Source organism: Sinocyclocheilus grahami, unplaced genomic scaffold, assembly GCF_001515645.1.
Source record: "Sinocyclocheilus grahami isolate Dianchi unplaced genomic scaffold, SAMN03320097.WGS_v1.1 scaffold152.1, whole genome shotgun sequence".
Taxonomy (NCBI): Eukaryota; Metazoa; Chordata; class Actinopteri; order Cypriniformes; family Cyprinidae; genus Sinocyclocheilus; species Sinocyclocheilus grahami.
The window spans coordinates 1,388,840-1,406,236 of record NW_015505331.1 but is presented as its reverse complement, the minus strand read 5'-3'; the positions used below and the strand labels follow the sequence as shown (position 1 = coordinate 1,406,236).

Here is a 17,397-nt window from a genome sequence, read left to right as displayed (position 1 = left end):
ATGAAACTGTGTCCTGCAGAAAATTAATTTAATATATAATGAATCTCTTATAGGTCTATACTCACGGGACTGTTTCCACCCACCTCTGGCTCTGCCACCATATACGGCCATGATATCCGCACAGATATGGAGCGCATCAGGCAGAATTTGGGCATGTGTCCCCAGCACAACGTTCTGTTTGACAAGCTCAGTGTGGAGGAACACCTGTGGTTCTACTCGCGTCTGAAGGGCATGGCTGAAGAAGATATCCGGAAGGAGATGGACAAGTGGGTTAACATACTCTCATTTTGCTAACACTTTCTCAATCGTACCCATTCCTGAGTTCATAACGGCTGTGTGTTGGAATTCACAGGATGATAGAGGATCTCGAATTGTCCAACAAGCGTCACAGTCTGGTTCAGACTCTGTCTGGGGGGATGAAGAGGAAGTTGTCGGTGGCAATTGCGTTTGTAGGTGGGTCCCGGGCGGTGATTTTGGATGAACCCACAGCAGGAGTCGACCCGTATGCCCGCCGAGCAATCTGGGACCTCATTCTTAAATATAAACAAGGTGATCCTATCATTACTAATCACACAAACAGTACTGTTTAAAAATTTGGGGTCGATAATCAGTTTCCAAATATATGATCAGTCCAAAACTAGAATCTGTGTGTGAGCAGGTCGTACCATCCTGCTCTCCACTCACCACATGGATGAGGCGGATTTGCTGGGAGACCGTATTGCCATCATCTCTCATGGCAAACTCAAGTGCTGCGGTTCCCCCCTTTTCCTCAAGAGCACATATGGAGATGGCTACAAACTTACACTTGTCAAGAAACAGAGTGACTCACACACTGCAGGTATATGTGCGGATCTTCTCATTTGTGGACTTGCACATTTTCAATGATTAATGTCTGAGATGGCATATTGGCATTGTGAGTTTGAGTCCAGCTCACGTAATTTCCCTATTTGATATATATATATATATATATATATATATAGATATAGATATAGATTTTTTTTTTGTACTAAAATATTATAAATAAGGGTTATTAAACTAAAACTATTTAAAAAAAAAAAAATGAATTGAAATAATGCTGAAATAAAATCTAAATGTTAGATGATGAAAAACTTAATTGAAATGTTGTCTTTGCAACCAACTGAAAAAGTTGATGCTGTAAAATTAACTGAAAAATAAATACAATTAAAACTTAACTAAAATAAACTAAACTTAAACAATAATATAAAAAAAAGCACATAACACCATTACTAAAAATGTATCTAAAATTAAAATGGAACCTGAAAATATAAAACTAAAAGCTAATTTGAAAAATTAATAAAAGCTTTAATAGTATATAAATAATAATAAAATAACATTATTCTACATGTATAAAATCGTTTATCACTTTATTATCTAAATCTATTGGTAAATATCTGTTTTATTATGTAAAATACTGGTCGTTTTTTGGTGAAAATTTTGTTGTATCTGTTTTATCGCCATAATCTTTTTTTATATGGTTCTTCTGTTCCTCATTTAATTGTTTGTTTCTTTAAAATATCAAAAGAGCAGATGAAAAATCTCCTAGTTTTTCTTCTACGGTTTCATCTGCCATGACCCAACATCATGTTTCTGTTTGTTCTTAGATCAGTCAAGCCTGTCTCCCGCCTCTTCGATATCTCCATGTTCAGAGAGCAGAGTGACACAGTTCATCCGTCAGTACGTTGCCTCCTGTCTGCTGGTGTCTGACTCCAACACTGAGCTCTCTTATGTCCTACCGTCTGAGGCTGTCAGGAAAGGCTGTTTCGAGAGGCTGTTTCAGGTACACACAAACATTTTAGACCACTGGAAAAACATAATCTGATATCAGTAAAAATCTTTAGTAAATTGAATACGAGGCGTTCACTGATGGGCACATGTGTTGGGTGTATTTTCTTCAGGCTCTGGAACAGAGTTTGGACAGCTTGGCCTTGACCAGCTTTGGTGTGATGGACACCACACTGGAGGAGGTCTTTCTGAAGGTATCAGAAGAAGATCTGTCACTGGAGAACAGCGATGCAGGTTAGATGGTCAGATAGATCTGTTGAAGAATGCTGTAGAGATGCATCTAAAGCCATGAAATTTTATTTCATGTGTATCCCTCTCGTTTTCTCTGTCAGATATGAAGGACTCTCCTGGTGGAGCATCAGCTGGGAAGCCCTCTAATCTGTTAGGAGGGCCGCAGTGTGAGGGGGCACCAGCTGCTGCCGTGATCCGGCCAGAGATGGAGCTCAATAACCTGATGATGTGCTCCAGGCTGAGCCCAAGCCAAGCGTCCCTACAATCCGGTTCTTCTCTGGGCTCAATAAGAGGGGATGAAGGGGGCCTTTATTCTGACTTCTATGGAGACTATTGCCCACTATTTGACAATGGCCAGGACCCTGATTCAGCCAGTCTCAGAGGTCAGGAAAATAGCATATAAAATATTATTATTATTTAATCAAATTAATTGCATTATTATTTTATATTAACATATTTATTAAATTAGACATAGTAACTGTTTCATTGTGCTGTGTGATTTCTAAAAACTCCTTAAAAAAAAAAAACGACGGCCCGCCCCCTATATCCACCCATTCTAAGAGTTCAGGAAAATAGCATATAAAATATTATTATTATTTAATCAAATTAATTGCATTATTATTTTATATTAACATATTTATTAAATTAGACATAGTAACTGTTTCATTGTGCTGTGTGATTTCTAAAAACTCCTTAAAAAAAAAAAACCTGAATGCATTAACGTTTATTAAATATTTTTAAATGTTTTATCAATTGAGAGCCATAATTATCTACTATTACTATTATTATTATTATTCAGTGTTGGTCATTTTATGTTATTAGCATAAATTTATGAATTTATTCAGTTTTTATTATGGTCTGTAAGAGTTCTAAAAAACTGAACATTCAAAGCTGATTAGACAGTTAAAAATGTATTAATTACAGATAATTTGTAAATATTTTTAAATGTTTTATTAAATGAAATAACCTAACATTTATTTAATAATTTATTTGTATTATTATGTATTTAATTACTTGAAATTTGCAGACACTTCATTAATGGCTCAGTTGGTAGTTTGTAGACAGCGAAGGAACAAACTAGGAAACAGCTCTTTTTATACTTATACTTTTAAGGCTTTTAGAAAGAACATTTTGTCTAGTGCTGTTTGCCACCTCTGGAATTTTAAAGCGGAAGTCTGTCAGAGACAAATGCATCTCTGAAAGGCCTGGAGGTAATAGATAAAGATAAGATGCTTGCTTACCACTCCGTGTACTATAATACCCTCTGTGCTCCAGATGAAGAGTCCTCACCGGAGCGGACCATACAGGAGGGCCAGGGCAGCTTTAAGCTTGAGGGCTGGTGGCTGAAACTCCGGCAGTTTCACGGGCTGATAGTGAAAAGGTTTCACTGTGCGAAGAGGAACACCAAGGGCATTTTCTCACAGATCCTGCTTCCTGCTTTCTTTGTCTGTGTGGCAATGACTGTAGCTCTATCTGTGCCTGAGATTGGTAAGAAGGACACAGAGCAGTTGAAATGTGATTGTTGTATGTGCTGTTTTTCTAGTGAATGTAAGGATATATAGATAATTTATGGGATATAAAGGTACATATTATGGTAAACAGCATATATAGCACTACATTTTTGATGGAAAAATGTTATATACACTACGGTTTAAAATTTTGGGATCAGTAAGTTTTGACAAAAATTTACTTTCTATTCATCAAAGTATCATGTAAAAAAGGAATCATGATTAATAAGGAACATTGATAAGAAATGTTTCTTAAGCACCAAATCAGCATACTAGAATGATTTCTGAAGGATCATGTGGCACTGAAGACTGGAGTAATGGCTGCTGGAAATTCAGCTTTGCCATCACAGGACTAAATTACATTAAAAGTTGTTTTAAATTGTAATATTTCACAATATAAAAAATTGTAATAATATTACACAATATTGCTGTTTTTACTATAGTTTTTATCAAATAAATGCAGCCATGGTTGGTAGGTGTCCATATTTTCTGGACTAAAATTAGATGTCATTCTAGTAACTGAGTAAACTTAAATGAATATAACATGATACAACTTAATTTAATACAAATGTTCATCAGAAGACAAAAAACTATGACTACAACAAAAAATAACACTGACTGGCAGCCAAGAGATATAAAAGAAATAAAAATAGTGATTGATACTGAAAGTTATGCACCTTTGGATATGATATTAGAAAAGACTGAAAATAACTCCTGCTGACTATTGCTAAAAGTAAAAAATGCATTTCCTTGCATAATGTAGATTATTCTAAAACATCCTGGGTGCCGACTCTCTTTTTCCATTAAGCTGTGCGATAAGGATTCTTCCACTCATTTGTTATTGCACCTCTCACCTTGCTGTGCTCCCACAGAGATGGCAACGTCTCCCCCGACTCTGCCCTTGAGCATCCGGGAGCCAGTACGCTGTATCTGCTCCATGCAGGGCACAGGCTTCTCCTGCCCCAGTGGAGTTGGGGGCCGACCGCCCCTCATGAAGGTAGTAACCGGAGACATCTTGGTGGACATCACAGGTCGCAATGTGTCAGAATATATCCTGTACACCTCTGATCGTCTCAGATTACACAGGTAATCTTCTGAAAGGCTGTCAAAGGGATGATATCATATTTTAGTGAATTTACTAATTGATTTAATTCATTTCCTAATTAATTTCCTAGTAGTAACATAGCAGACAAGATGGCTGTTTTTTCTACTGTACCTTTAAGATTTTATATAAAAGGTATTGCATGTGAAATGCTTACTCTGAATTTGTGGGTTTGCTGCCAGGTTCAATAAAGTTTTTTAATGAGTGTCTTTGCAATGCCAGCAAAGTGATGGAGCAGACCAAGTTGTTGTATACTGAATAATATATATTAATATGTAATATTATATAATGTATGAATATTATACAATATATATTAGCATGTTGCTATGTTAACGGCTCTATTGATTAAATTTCATTGCTGAAAATACTAAGAAGTATTTTTGGCAGAATGTAGAGTATATCTTGAAATATGTTTATTGTTTTTACCCTATTTGTAATTCTTAAAGCATAAACCTCCAACAAATGTTAATAAATAAGTACTATCTTATGCTATTTTTTTATTTAGGAAATTTTGCTATGTTATATGTTGCTATGCTAATAACACTACTGATTATTTTTCAGTGTTAAAAATACAAGGTATTTTTTCGACAGAATATAGAATGTTTTGAATTAAGCTGATTGTTTTTACCCTATTGGTAATTTATTAAGCATAAAACTCTTTTTCTTAAATTTTTGGTCTTTTTCAGACCAAGTTGCTGAATACTGAATATTTAGTAATATGGTACAGTATCATTGCCCATTTGTAAATATGCCAGTGTATTCATCACCACAAACAAATGATTTCAGAACGGTTTGTGCAGTGCAATTTTGATTAATGGACTTTTTGGACTGACTGGACGTTTTGGGTTTTTAACATGCAAATTAATTATATAGGAGTTTAAAAGTATATGTATATGATATTCAGAATATGAGTCCTTTAAAATCGCTTCGTAACAGAAGTAGCGACAGGTCTTTTCTTCCCTGTTGTGAAATATGTCCGAGTTTAACTGATTATCGAAAAAGAATCTACGGTGATCTTGTTTCAGTCCATTGGTTGTTAATTGGATGGAGGCAAAAACTTTTTTTTCTTTTTAAAATTTTTTTTACAAGAACTCAAAAACTTAATGATTTTTGTCATATCCTGTAGATATGGAGGCTTTACTGTAGGAAACATACAGAAATGTGTTCCAGCATCCTTTGGGAGAAAAACTTCACCCATGGTGCGCAAAATAGCAGTGAGGCGATCCTCACAGGCAAGTCAGAGCATTCTTACTCTTTATAGCTGATATATATTTTGAGCTAATATTTCATAAGTTTAATGTTTTTGTCTTCCTCTACAGGTGCTTTACAATAACAAAGGGTATCATAGTATGCCCACTTACCTAAATGTCCTGAACAATGCCATCCTCAGAGCCAATCTGCCCAGTAGTAAAGGAAACCCTGCTGCATACGGTGAGTCTGAATTAGCTGCAGGTATCTATCTAGGAAACATTGACTGAAAACTTTGATTGACTGTTGTTTCTCTATAATTGTGCACATTTCACAAGTCATATTCGTTCTGTTGTTTTCTTTTATGAAGATTGTTTAATTGCACTAAAAATTCTGTTTGTGTTCACAGGCATCACAGTGACCAATCATCCAATGAACAGAACCAGTGCCAGTCTTTCTTTGGATTATCTGTAAGTCCTACTCTCCTCTCTTCTTCCTGTTCCAACCCTCGAACACTCATTGCTTATTTTTGATTTCATATCCGCTCTTCATCTTCTTCTAGGCTCCAGGGCACTGATGTGGTTATTGCCATCTTCATCATTGTAGCCATGTCCTTTGTGCCAGCAAGCTTCGTGGTCTTCCTGGTAGCAGAAAAATCCACCAAAGCCAAACACCTGCAGTTTGTCAGTGGATGTGACCCTGTCACGTACTGGCTAGCAAACTACATATGGGATATGGTAAGATGAAGGAGAGACTATGTGGGATTTGGTGCTTATTCACAAACAAGAACAGTCCTGAGGGCTAAAATGTTTTTCTTTTGTCCTTTCTTCGCTAGCTGAACTACCTGGTTCCAGCAACGTGCTGTGTCCTAATTTTGTTTGTATTTGACCTTCCTGCGTACACATCACCTACAAATTTCCCAGCAGTGCTCTCTCTCTTCCTCCTTTATGGGTAAGCTCTTTCTGTATGAAGACTCAGTCAGACGGTGTGACAGTAAATACAGGGGGTTTTTTTTAATCGGTTTTATTCACATTAAATGTGACAATTCGCTCTCTCTTTCTAGCTGGTCTATAACCCCCATTATGTATCCAGCATCTTTCTGGTTTGAGGTGCCCAGCACAGCTTATGTTTTCCTCATAGTCATCAATCTCTTCATTGGCATAACAGCCACGGTGGCCACTTTCCTCCTACAGCTGTTCGAGCGTGACAAGGTAGGTCAGACAGAGAAATTATTAGCACTGATGGCATGGCATGTGTATAAATAGGGAGTTTTTTTGGTGTTTAAATAGGTAACTAATTTACCTTATATATATATATACAGGGGGGGAAAAATGTATTTAGTCAGCCACCAATTGTGCAAGTTCTCCCACTTAAAAAGATGAGAGAGGCCTGTAATTTTCATCATAGGTATACATTTGCAAATGTATTTTTGATGTATTATTTTGATGTCATGCTCTATTAATTAAATTATTTAAGTGGTGGCCTGTCCCACCTCAAGTGTTCTTGATCTTTTCGACTGTATCCAATTATTAAAATAATATAACAGTATAACATTTTATCACTAATATACTTTTGATTTATTTTTTTTTACCTCACAGGATCTGAAGTTGGTAAACAGCTATCTGAAGTCCTGTTTTCTCATCTTTCCAGCATTTTATGGAGGACAAGGACTGTTTCCTGATCCTGGGAGAGTAGCCTACAATGCCAGTGTTCTGACAAATAATGCAAATGCAGACATGGTTTTATGTTTATGCGGCGCGATGTAAAAAGACAGTATAAGTCATTATAATCAGTAATTATGTCCCCACTGGATGCAAAAAATGCCTCGTTTGTAATGGGTTTTATTGGTTTTGTATCGTCGGGCCGGGACACGGCATCACAGTAGAATAAGGGGCGTAACATTTCCGTCACACGCTTGAGGTATTCGGCCAATCACAACACACTGGATAGCTGGCCAATCACAGCACACCTCGCTTTTCAGACCGATGAGCTTTGTAAAAATCAACGTGTTTCAGAAAGGCGGGGCATAGAGGAGAAACAATAATGTACAGTATGTGGAAAATAATGTGTTTTTTAACCTTAAACCGCATAAACACATTTCATTACACCAAAAACACAAAATAATGTTCTTTTTAGCAACGTCATATGACCCCTTTAAAACTTTCCCTTAACCATGTCTGTCTGACCTGAACACATCGTTCTGTCCTCAAAAGATCCTCAGAGCTTGTGTTTCCTCACAGGTGTACAAGTCTCGCAAGATGGGCCGGATCCTGGCGGTGGACCGTTTGTGTCTGGGGGTCCGTCCTGGGGAATGCTTCGGGCTGCTGGGAGTGAACGGGGCAGGAAAGACCACCACCTTCAAAATGCTGACAGGAGATGAGAGCACAACAGTGGGAGAGGCCTTTATTCAGGGACACAGGTGCTACATTCAGACCGCCTTTGATTTGTTAACAGATTTCTAAATCCTTCTTCTTCTTCACCATTCTCTATTTTTTGGCCAGAATATAGAATATATTTAAAATTAAGTTTTTTTTTTTTTTTTTTTCTTTGTTATATTATAAGCATAAACCAATAATTTGTTTATATATTAAAACAAGACAAAAACATTTTGCCAAAGAATAAGAAAAATAATCTTAATTTAGACAAGTCTCATTTTATACAATTTTAAGTAGATTATTTTTAACTGATGTTTTGTAAGGAAGATTTGATGTTAGCATGTTGCTTTGTTAACGACTCTTCATTAATTTTCATTGCTGAAAATACTAAGTATTTTGGCAGAATGTAGATTAAAGCTTGAAATATATTAGTTTTTACCTAATTTGTAATTCTTAAAGCATAAACCTCCAACAAATGTTAATAAATAAGCGCTATATTATGCTATTTTGTTTTATTTAGGAAATGTTGCTATATGTTGCTGTGCTAACAACACTACTGATTATTTTTTCAGTGTTAAAAATACAAAGTATTTTTCGACAGAATATATAGAATGTTTTGAATTAAGCTGATTGTTTTACCCTATTGGTAATTTATTAAGCATAAAACTCTTATTCACATGTTAAAACGCTCTGTGGTGTTGACATCACACAGGTGTGGTAACTATATAAATTGTATTTTCTGTTTTCTGTTTACTTTTAATAACACTAATATATTAATGTATTTGTTTGCAGTATGGAGGAGTGTGAAGCCTTGTGTACGAGACTGGGCATCATGGTTAACGGCAGGTTCAAGTGTCTGGGTAGCATCCAGCATCTCAAAAACAGGTTTGAAAAGTCTCAGCCACTAAAATGTGCGACACAGGAGTGCAGTGTTCTTTTAAAATGTCGACTCACTGCTTGTTCTTTTTATATATTTTTTCAGATTTGGGGATGGATACATGATAACAGTACGAACTAAGACCACGGCTAGCATCAAGGAAGTGATACGGTTTTTCAACAGGAATTTTCCAGAGGCCATCCTAAAGGTAAGTTTAAGGACAAGAGTTTGACTGGAAATGTAAATATTTCATATTTGCTGTGCATCAGCTCAACTTTCTCCAAAACAGATGGCAGTAGTATACAAGTACATCTATGTTGTCAGTTTGGATTGTAATATATATAATATATATATACAGTGGGGAAAAAAAGTATTTAGTCAGCCACCAATTGTGCAAGTTCTCCCACTTAAAAAGATGAGAGAGGCCTGTAATTTTCATCATAGGTATACCTCAACTATGAGAGACAAAATGAGAAAAAAAATCCAGAAAATCACATTGTAGGATTTTAAGAATTTATTTGCAAATTATGGTGGAAAATAAGTATTTGGTCAATAACAAAATTTAATCTCAATACTTTGTTATATACCCTTTGTTGGCAATGACAGAGGTCAAACGTTTTCTGTAAGTCTTCACACACTGTTGCTGGTATTTTGGCCCATTCCTCCATGCAGATCTCCTCTAGAGCAGTAATGTTTTGGGCCTGTCGCTGGGCACCATGGATTTTCAACTCCCTCCAAAGATTTTCTATGGGGTTGAGATCTGAAGACTGGCTAGGCCACTCCAGGACCTTGAAATGCTTCTTACGAAGCCACTCCTTCGTTGCCCAGGCGGTGTGTTTGGGATCATTGTCATGCTCAAAGACCCAGCCACGTTTAATTCTTTAAAAATCCTACAATGCGATTTTCTGGATTTTTTTTTCTCATTTTGTCTCTCATAGTTGAGGTATACCTATGATGAAAATTACAGGCCTCTCTCATCTTTTTAAGTGGGAGAACTTGCACAATTGGTGGCTGACTAAATACTTTTTTGCCCCACTGTATATATATATATATATAAGACGAAGAAGCTCTCGTAAGGTGTTTTTGTGCAGTGCTGACAAAACTAAGTGTACATGTTGAGTATATTTTGAGCTTGCTTCACTTGCAGTAAAAAATTGTAAACTTCTGCATATTCTTTCACATAAGGAGCGGCACCACACAAAGATTCAGTACCAGCTGAAGTCAGAGAACATCTCTCTGGCTCAGGTCTTCAGCAAAATGGAGCAGGTGGTGGAGGTGCTGAGCATCGAAGATTATTCTGTCAGCCAGACAACTTTGGACAACGTAAGTATACGTCAGTGACTTGAAAAATGTTATAATTGAAAGTGAAATAGGCATTAGTTTACTTGGCTGAAATTCTGTTTAATGATTCAGTTGGTCAAAAGATTAACAAAATTTATGAAATATGAATCCAAAACCTACATACTGTAACAAGGAAAAGTAGTCATTTCTTCTTGCCTGTTCTTTTCTTAGGTCTTTGTCAACTTTGCAAAAAAGCAAAGTGATAATTTAGAACAGCAAGAAAGTTCCCCGTCTAGTGCTGGTCAGTCACCACTGCAGCGGCTGCTCAGCATCCTCAGGCCTCGTCCCACTAACACAGAACTCAACGCCCTCGTAAGTGAAGAGCCAGAAGAACTTGAGAGTGATGATGATGATGAAGGACTGATCAGCTTTGAGGAAGAGAGGGTAAGACTTGGAACACAGGCACATAAAAACTACATTTCAGTTGATGAGATAATTCAATTAAATCAGCTTGGCACAGTCTTACTCTTAATACCAGCCCACTTGGGTTGAGATTTATAAAGACATTTGTTATTAGAAAGCTTTATTCTATTAAAAAAAAAAGATCAAGTGAGCTTCTTATGGATTTAGAATCAGGCTGTGGCCGCTGGAATGTCAAAAAAAGTAAAGTGAATAAAAAATGGGATTAGAATTTAAGTTAACATGAACTTTTGCAAAACAATGGAAGACAAAAATGGGGCAAGATAGTCCTATTAAACATTTAAAAATATATACTACATACTAAAAATACTACACTACAGTTCAAAGGTTTTAGAGATTTTTTTATGTTTTTGAAAGGAGTTTCTTGTCCTCACTAAGGCTTCTTTTATTTGATTAAAAATAAATATATAACAGTAAATCAGTAATATTATGAAATATTACAATTTAAAACAACTGTTTTCTATTTTATTATATTTTAAAATGTAATTTATTTCAATGATGGCAAAGCTGAATTTTCAACTGTTACTCCCGTTTTCAATTTCCCAACATCCTTAACAAATCATTCTAATTATAATGATTTGGTGCTAAAGAAATATTTTCTATTATCACGGTTGAAACTGTTTAATATTTTTGTGGAAACCGTGATACATTTCTTTCAGGATTCTTTGATGAATAAGAAGTTCAAAAGAACAGCAATTATTACAAGACTATTAAACTACATTATTTAAAATATTTTCTCTAATCATTTTCATTTTGCTTTCTCACAGGTGCAGTTGTCTTTTAATACAGACACTCTGTGCTGAAACATCTCACAGACGGAGCGATGTTAAAAAACAAGCCTCAAGTTCAGACCCGTGTCTGTATGGTGAAAGACATTTGTGTGTTTTTTCTAGCCGGAGAGGATCCGTCTCTCTGGCCCAGCGAGTGGATTGTTCTTGTTTCCATTTGCACTTCAGTAGCAGAGGGAGAGAACGGCTCTTCTGGGAACTCTAAACAGAGATGCGGACACAGTCGGTGCCTGAACTTGATTGGGCCAGAGAGGTACTCCGACCACGGCCTCCCCTCCTGTGTTTCGGAGATGATGGTTTATGGAATCATGTATTACTGTACTTTATATTCAAGCCTGCTGGATGGGAATTAAAGAGAATGTATTTCTTAGATACAACCCGGCCGTGTGGTTTATTTTGGTATCGCTCGAAATTTAGATATGGTCATACTATCTTTAAACTGATCACATGTTGAATCGTTTTAATTGTAGTGTTGCTGTCGTAACATAATCATCCTTCAAGGAATAGGACTCGTATGGGTTCAGCCTTTGCAACTTCTTCTTTTTACGACTGTTTATCCTCACGTTGAGTTGAAACCAATCTTTTTTTCTTTACTCGGACCTACTTTGTTTATTCGTACCTGCATTGAGAGCATGCTATAAAAGACAAGCCTGTTGTGTTGTGGGTTGAAGAAATTTTACTATGCTTACGTGTTTTGAACAGACATGTTGTTCTTGTTGAAGAATGCAAATGTACCTGTGCACCATTTAAGTTTTTAAATCGGACATTCAATAGTGAATGGCTTGTGACCGATTCAAAGGCCTTTAGTGGAACCGGACTGAACCAGCCCTGCTGCGGAGATGTTTATGTTCTTGTAAGTGAATGTAAACGACATAAGAGCTGACTTTTGTCTCCTGAACCAGGGCTTTCTCACTTTTTTTCTTTGATTGAATGAATTCTGAAATTAATTGTAATTGATATCGGTGTCTGTCTCAGTGGAAAATTTATGTTGCATTATTGCTAAGGGTTAAAAGCTGCATAATACCAGATGCCAGTTGAAAGAACTCCTACACCAGATGTCAGTGGAAATATTCATAATAATTGTCGTGCTATCACTGTGAAGCCAAAGGTGGACTTTGAGTCACTGTAATTGCAGACAGACAGAAATCAGGTCATTGCTCTTGATTATTGTATTAATGAGAACCCTTGGATTGTTTATTGAATAGCAGGAGGTTTTGACTTTGTTGTTTGCACTGTAATGTAATACGAGTGTAAATGTTTAGTTTTTTTACCAGAAATTAGTCAATTATATTGTTTGTTTGAAATGATGCTTCTCCTTCATGTCAGTGATGTACATGATGGTTAGGTCCTATCGCTCAGTGACAGTCTAACCGTGCTTCGGCACTTAGTACTATAATGGTCTTATTTTTCTGACATTGCTGCGTAAAAGAATGATTGATATTTTTGAGCTCAAAGAGAGGAAAGCAAAGACTGATAAGGAGGCCCTCTGGGTTTTTGACATGTGTAAATGAATTGTGACCAGCTATGTGAAAACTGACCTAATGATACTTATTTACATAATGATCAAAAGTCTCACGTTGATTATTAAGGCGACTGGGCCACTTCCAAATATATTTCCTGCTAACGGAGAACCTCAACAGCCTAACTAAAGATCAGTGCAAGCTGCTTTTCACTTTGGAAATTTACAGTGCAGTGATTTAAGACACCAGCAAACATGAAAGTGGTTCTGTATCATATAAAATAGCATTATGGTTAAGGGGGTGATTTAGTTTTATCTTTCTAGTCAGTGCTTTGGAATGTAACTTCAGTACATGTGAATGAGATTCAATATTTATTAATGTTTTTTTTTTCATCCAGTAATACCTATGTTCAGGTGGATTCCCTTGTAAGAAGATTGACTGGACCTTTTCAGCTTGTTTTCAATTACTTTTATCGTTTCCATAATCTTGTGCTAACTGGGGTGAACTGATGTTTTTAATATTAACAGGGAGAAAAGAGAATAATTAAATCAATAAATTGTTAAATTGATTTTCTGACTGTTTATTATTATTATTTTTTTTTTTTTAAAGCTTACTGATTAAAATAACATTTTCAGTGAACACAATTATTTAAAAATACCATTTTTATTAGCAACGCAATCCAAAGGGAAAAAATATAAAGAAATCATTTAGCAATGTTATTAAATAAAACCATGATAAAATGGATACATGACATAAAACAGCTCATATTGTGATTTGTATGCGAGATACATTTTAAAAACAGTGAGTTGGTTAAAAAGGTACAATTCATGTTTTTATGAAATTCAGTGGTTGTGTTGACATCATTCATCGTCAAAGGCCACACCTGTTGCAGGTTTCTTTCTGTAAAATAAACCGAAATGGTCAGTAAGCAGAATACCCTCTGTAAGGTGTTGGCAGATTTTTGTTTATTTATTTTGGAATGTAAAGTCCATAAAAATATATACCTTTTTGTTCCTGGGTTGATGAGAGAATCCCCAGGAAGACGTTTTCGAACTGCTACTACTGGACCCTTATGCTGTTTCCTAGGTTCAAATTCTAAAACAAAAACATGTCATCACTCATTTTAAATGAGCTTAGACAATTAGAAGTAGTTCTGATATGAAGCGGATATACAGTATACAGCTGGTACTTTTTTTTTTTTTTTAAAGATTTATTTTTGGCGTTTTATGCCTTTTATTTAGATAGGACAGTAGGTAACTGCTACTACTGGACCCTTATGCTGTTTCCTAGGTTCAAATTCTAAAACAAAAACATGTCATCACTCATTTTAAATGAGCTTAGACAATTAGAAGTAGTTCTGATATACAGTATACAGCTGGTACTTTTTTTTTTTTTTTAAAGATTTATTTTTGGCGTTTTATGCCTTTTATTTAGATAGGACAGTAGGTTGACAGGAAGCGAAGTGGGTGAGAGAGAGAGAGAGAGGGGGGTGGGATCGGTAAAGGTCCACGAGCCGGGACTCGAACTCGGGACGCCCGAAGCGCAAAGGCGCCACAGCTGGTACTTCTGCTGTAATAAAATAAACTTTAAAAAAAAGCCCTCAAAAATATAATGTCAGGGGGTTTTAGCATTTTAATTAAGATTATGTTAATATAACAAAATAATTAAGACTTATTAGGCCCCCTGGATGTTTCAACTAGTGATTTAAATCCATTTGACAACTATCAAGCTTAAAAGGTGCTGCCTTAACTTACCAGCACTCCTCTTCTGAGGGCTCTTGACTGGACTAAATGAGTATGTAGACCCTAAAAATGATAAAACAGTGAACATTTAGCAAAGCAGGGTTTTATTATTTTGAAAATTAGCGAGTATAATAATTGAAAACATCTTTGCTGGCCTTGACTTTCTAGCTGTTGCAGGCTGTCTGCCATTTTAAAAAGCAGATCCTTGACTTCTGTCTTTCCCTCGGAGTCGGTGAGTTTTGGCAGCGACAGACTGAGGTCTGTGGGCTCCGCTCCTAAATGCAGCACAGCACTGTCCTCCTGCAGCTTCACAAATGCTCTGCCAGCTTTGCACGCACATCTGTCCACATACACAAGAGACGGTTCTCAGAGAGGACACACGATCTTGTCAATCAAGAAATCAGATTATTGATTTATTAATTGCTCAAGTTGCAACTCACTTGAGTTTGAAGGTATAATCCTCTGTGGATTTTAATGAAAATTTCTTAAACTATAAAGAAACAAAAGCATTGTATTATTGTTATCTGTCATATAGAAAGACTATTTAAAAAAACTCCTTACAAGCTGAGACAGATTCTCCTCTGAAAGATATGTTTTCCAAACATCTTCACCATTGGTAAATCTACAGGATATAGGACATCATGATATATAGAGATATAAACAATCACGATACATACAACTATAAATAATATTATTTATTGTTATTATTATCATCATGACAAATGTTGTAGTCAACTGAAGAGTTTGTAATTTAGTGTTGTTACTGTTGACATTTCGTGTTAACTCACCCAATACTTATGTCTCCTGCTGATCGCTTTTGCGTAAAAAACACATACTTGGACTGATCGTTTTTATCCAGCAATGTGCAAAGGACAGATTTGGACTCGGAGTTGTTTTGTTCCATTCTGATTTAACGTAAAATGACATAGGAATTGAAAACAGCATGCTTCTCAGTCAGGAACTGCTCATCATAAACAACAAGGGCGCGATTTAAACGCTCAGCCAGGCAGACTTCAGCCACCCGGAAGTTGTTGTGCCATTCACGTCCTGTTTACCTCGTAAAAACGATAAAAGGCGCAGTTTCACGAAAATGTTTATAACCTGGAAACTCATATTTTACACTAAGTTATAATATATACACCATTCATTTAAAATAAAAATTATATCAATTTAAAAATGTAAATAAAATATGCAATGACAGCTGGTCTAGTGCTGCATGCATGTAGGGGTCACAGACTGACAGTACACGTACAGTTATTTCTTCGTCAGCTACTGTGATTATCCATTCTAAGTTGCTTCATGTTATGCCGAGCCGCTTAAATGGGTTGGCAGTCTCGAACCCGAACCCTGCAAGTGTTTGACACGGAGTTAAGCGCTGATACCGTGGAGTGGTGTCCATTACCACAGTGGTCTCACGTTCTGGCATGTGGGACTTACCAACTTCAAAAAGGCGATGATAAGGTAACGCAAAATATTTTTCGGCTTTAGTTTATGGTATTGTGTGGTATCAACTGCTCAATTCTCAATTGAAACGCTGTATTCTGTTTGCAGCAAACCGCAGAAGACTCTGCCCCGAGCAGAATCGGTCGACTTTATCTGTTTGACTGTAATCCGCAACCATCGTTCATCCCTCCACTGACTGAGACTCAGCGGATAGACACTCCTGCTGTACTCGATCTCAAATGGTAAATCAATCTCGCTGTTCATTCTGCTCACTACAGTTCACTTTTCACCTACAACATTACACACTCCGTATGTTTACTGTACTGTATTGTGCTGTGTATTTTTTATTGTATTGTATGTGATGGCATTCATCCATTTTCCAGACCGCTTGTCCTATGTAGGCTGAGGCAGGGAAGCGACAATCAGCTGGCAGTTGGGATCACGGCCATTTGGGCACTTTATTTGTAATAAGCCTCTATAAAATGTCGACAAATTAAAAGACTAGACCCATAAGAATATATAAATAATCATAAAATAATATATTTCCTTGTAGAGAGAGTGGTAGAGAACGCGTTAAACTCGGAGCGCTCTTGCAGCTGTCTGACTGATCCGCCAGTGGATCTTGTTAAGGCATACTGCCAGCTGCCAGCCAGCCAACCACTGACAGGTCACGTGACTTGCCACTGGCAGCTGCCACCAACCACTGACAGGTCACGTGACTTGCCACTGGCAGCTGCCACCAACCACTGACAGGTCACGTGACTTGCCACTGGCAGCTGCCACCAACCACTGACAGGTCACGTGACTTGCCACTGGCAGCTGCCACCAACCACTGACAGGAAAAAACTAGATAAATAACTCCACCTGTGAGTCTGTCATCGGAAGCCTGTGTGTTGCCAGATTTTGAGGGGGTTTTTGCCGTCATGGACCGCAAGATCCATGAAAAAAAAATGACCTAATGGTTAGAGAGTAGGACTCGTAACCCAAAGGTTGTGGGTTCGAGTCTTGTACCGGCAGGGATTGTAGGTGGGGGGAGTGAATGTACAGCGCTTTCTCCCACCTTCAATACCACGACTGAGGTGCCCTTGAGCAAGGCACCGAACCCCCAACTGCTCCCCG

General features: G+C 36.9%; 3 protein-coding genes across 3 annotated transcripts in view; 2 read left to right on the top strand and 1 right to left on the bottom strand.

Annotated features, from left to right (window-relative positions):
- LOC107592371 (ATP-binding cassette sub-family A member 2-like) overlaps positions 1-13,619 on the top strand; it is a 33,310-nt gene extending 19,691 nt beyond the window's left edge. The window contains exons 22-44 of the mRNA XM_016281871.1: positions 54-266; positions 353-549; positions 659-838; positions 1,623-1,798; positions 1,917-2,037; positions 2,136-2,417; positions 3,310-3,522; positions 3,578-3,582; positions 4,351-4,628; positions 5,771-5,876; positions 5,964-6,075; positions 6,242-6,302; positions 6,395-6,569; positions 6,668-6,783; positions 6,896-7,043; positions 7,431-7,481; positions 8,073-8,222; positions 8,867-8,919; positions 9,000-9,092; positions 9,190-9,292; positions 10,270-10,407; positions 10,597-10,809; positions 11,613-13,619. Coding sequence (XP_016137357.1) covers positions 54-266; positions 353-549; positions 659-838; positions 1,623-1,798; positions 1,917-2,037; positions 2,136-2,417; positions 3,310-3,522; positions 3,578-3,582; positions 4,351-4,628; positions 5,771-5,876; positions 5,964-6,075; positions 6,242-6,302; positions 6,395-6,569; positions 6,668-6,783; positions 6,896-7,043; positions 7,431-7,481; positions 8,073-8,222; positions 8,867-8,919; positions 9,000-9,092; positions 9,190-9,292; positions 10,270-10,407; positions 10,597-10,809; positions 11,613-11,648 — 3,220 coding nt within the window. The 3' untranslated portion in view covers positions 11,649-13,619. The remainder of the gene's footprint in view (positions 1-53; positions 267-352; positions 550-658; positions 839-1,622; positions 1,799-1,916; positions 2,038-2,135; positions 2,418-3,309; positions 3,523-3,577; positions 3,583-4,350; positions 4,629-5,770; positions 5,877-5,963; positions 6,076-6,241; positions 6,303-6,394; positions 6,570-6,667; positions 6,784-6,895; positions 7,044-7,430; positions 7,482-8,072; positions 8,223-8,866; positions 8,920-8,999; positions 9,093-9,189; positions 9,293-10,269; positions 10,408-10,596; positions 10,810-11,612) is intronic.
- A 118-nt stretch (positions 13,620-13,737) lies between these two features.
- Positions 13,738-15,840, bottom strand: LOC107592313 (protein PAXX-like). Its single transcript, XM_016281781.1, has 7 exons — positions 15,624-15,840; positions 15,397-15,457; positions 15,276-15,325; positions 14,991-15,175; positions 14,848-14,898; positions 14,098-14,188; positions 13,738-13,993 (listed from the first exon to the last, which is right to left on the bottom strand). Exons 1-7 carry the CDS (start codon positions 15,737-15,739, stop codon positions 13,954-13,956), a joined length of 594 nt encoding a protein of 197 aa, XP_016137267.1. The 5' UTR covers positions 15,740-15,840; the 3' UTR covers positions 13,738-13,953.
- A 122-nt stretch (positions 15,841-15,962) lies between these two features.
- Positions 15,963-17,397, top strand: part of LOC107592312 (diphthine methyltransferase) — a 10,024-nt gene continuing 8,589 nt past the window's right edge. Inside the window, exons 1-2 of the mRNA XM_016281780.1 lie at positions 15,963-16,296; positions 16,387-16,520. Coding sequence (XP_016137266.1) covers positions 16,156-16,296; positions 16,387-16,520 — 275 coding nt within the window. The 5' untranslated portion in view covers positions 15,963-16,155. The remainder of the gene's footprint in view (positions 16,297-16,386; positions 16,521-17,397) is intronic.

Excerpts from the sequence above, each read along its gene's own strand:
- LOC107592313 (XM_016281781.1), bottom strand. The coding sequence starts at position 15,739 with ATGGAACAAAACAACTCCGAGTCCAAATCTGTCCTTTGCACATTGCTG. Across the intron at positions 15,326-15,396 it reads AGGAGAATCTGTCTCAGCTT|TTTAAGAAATTTTCATTAAA; the intron begins GTAAGGAGTTTT and ends GTTTCTTTATAG. Across the intron at positions 13,994-14,097 it reads ATCAACCCAGGAACAAAAAG|AAAGAAACCTGCAACAGGTG; the intron begins GTATATATTTTT and ends TTTATTTTACAG.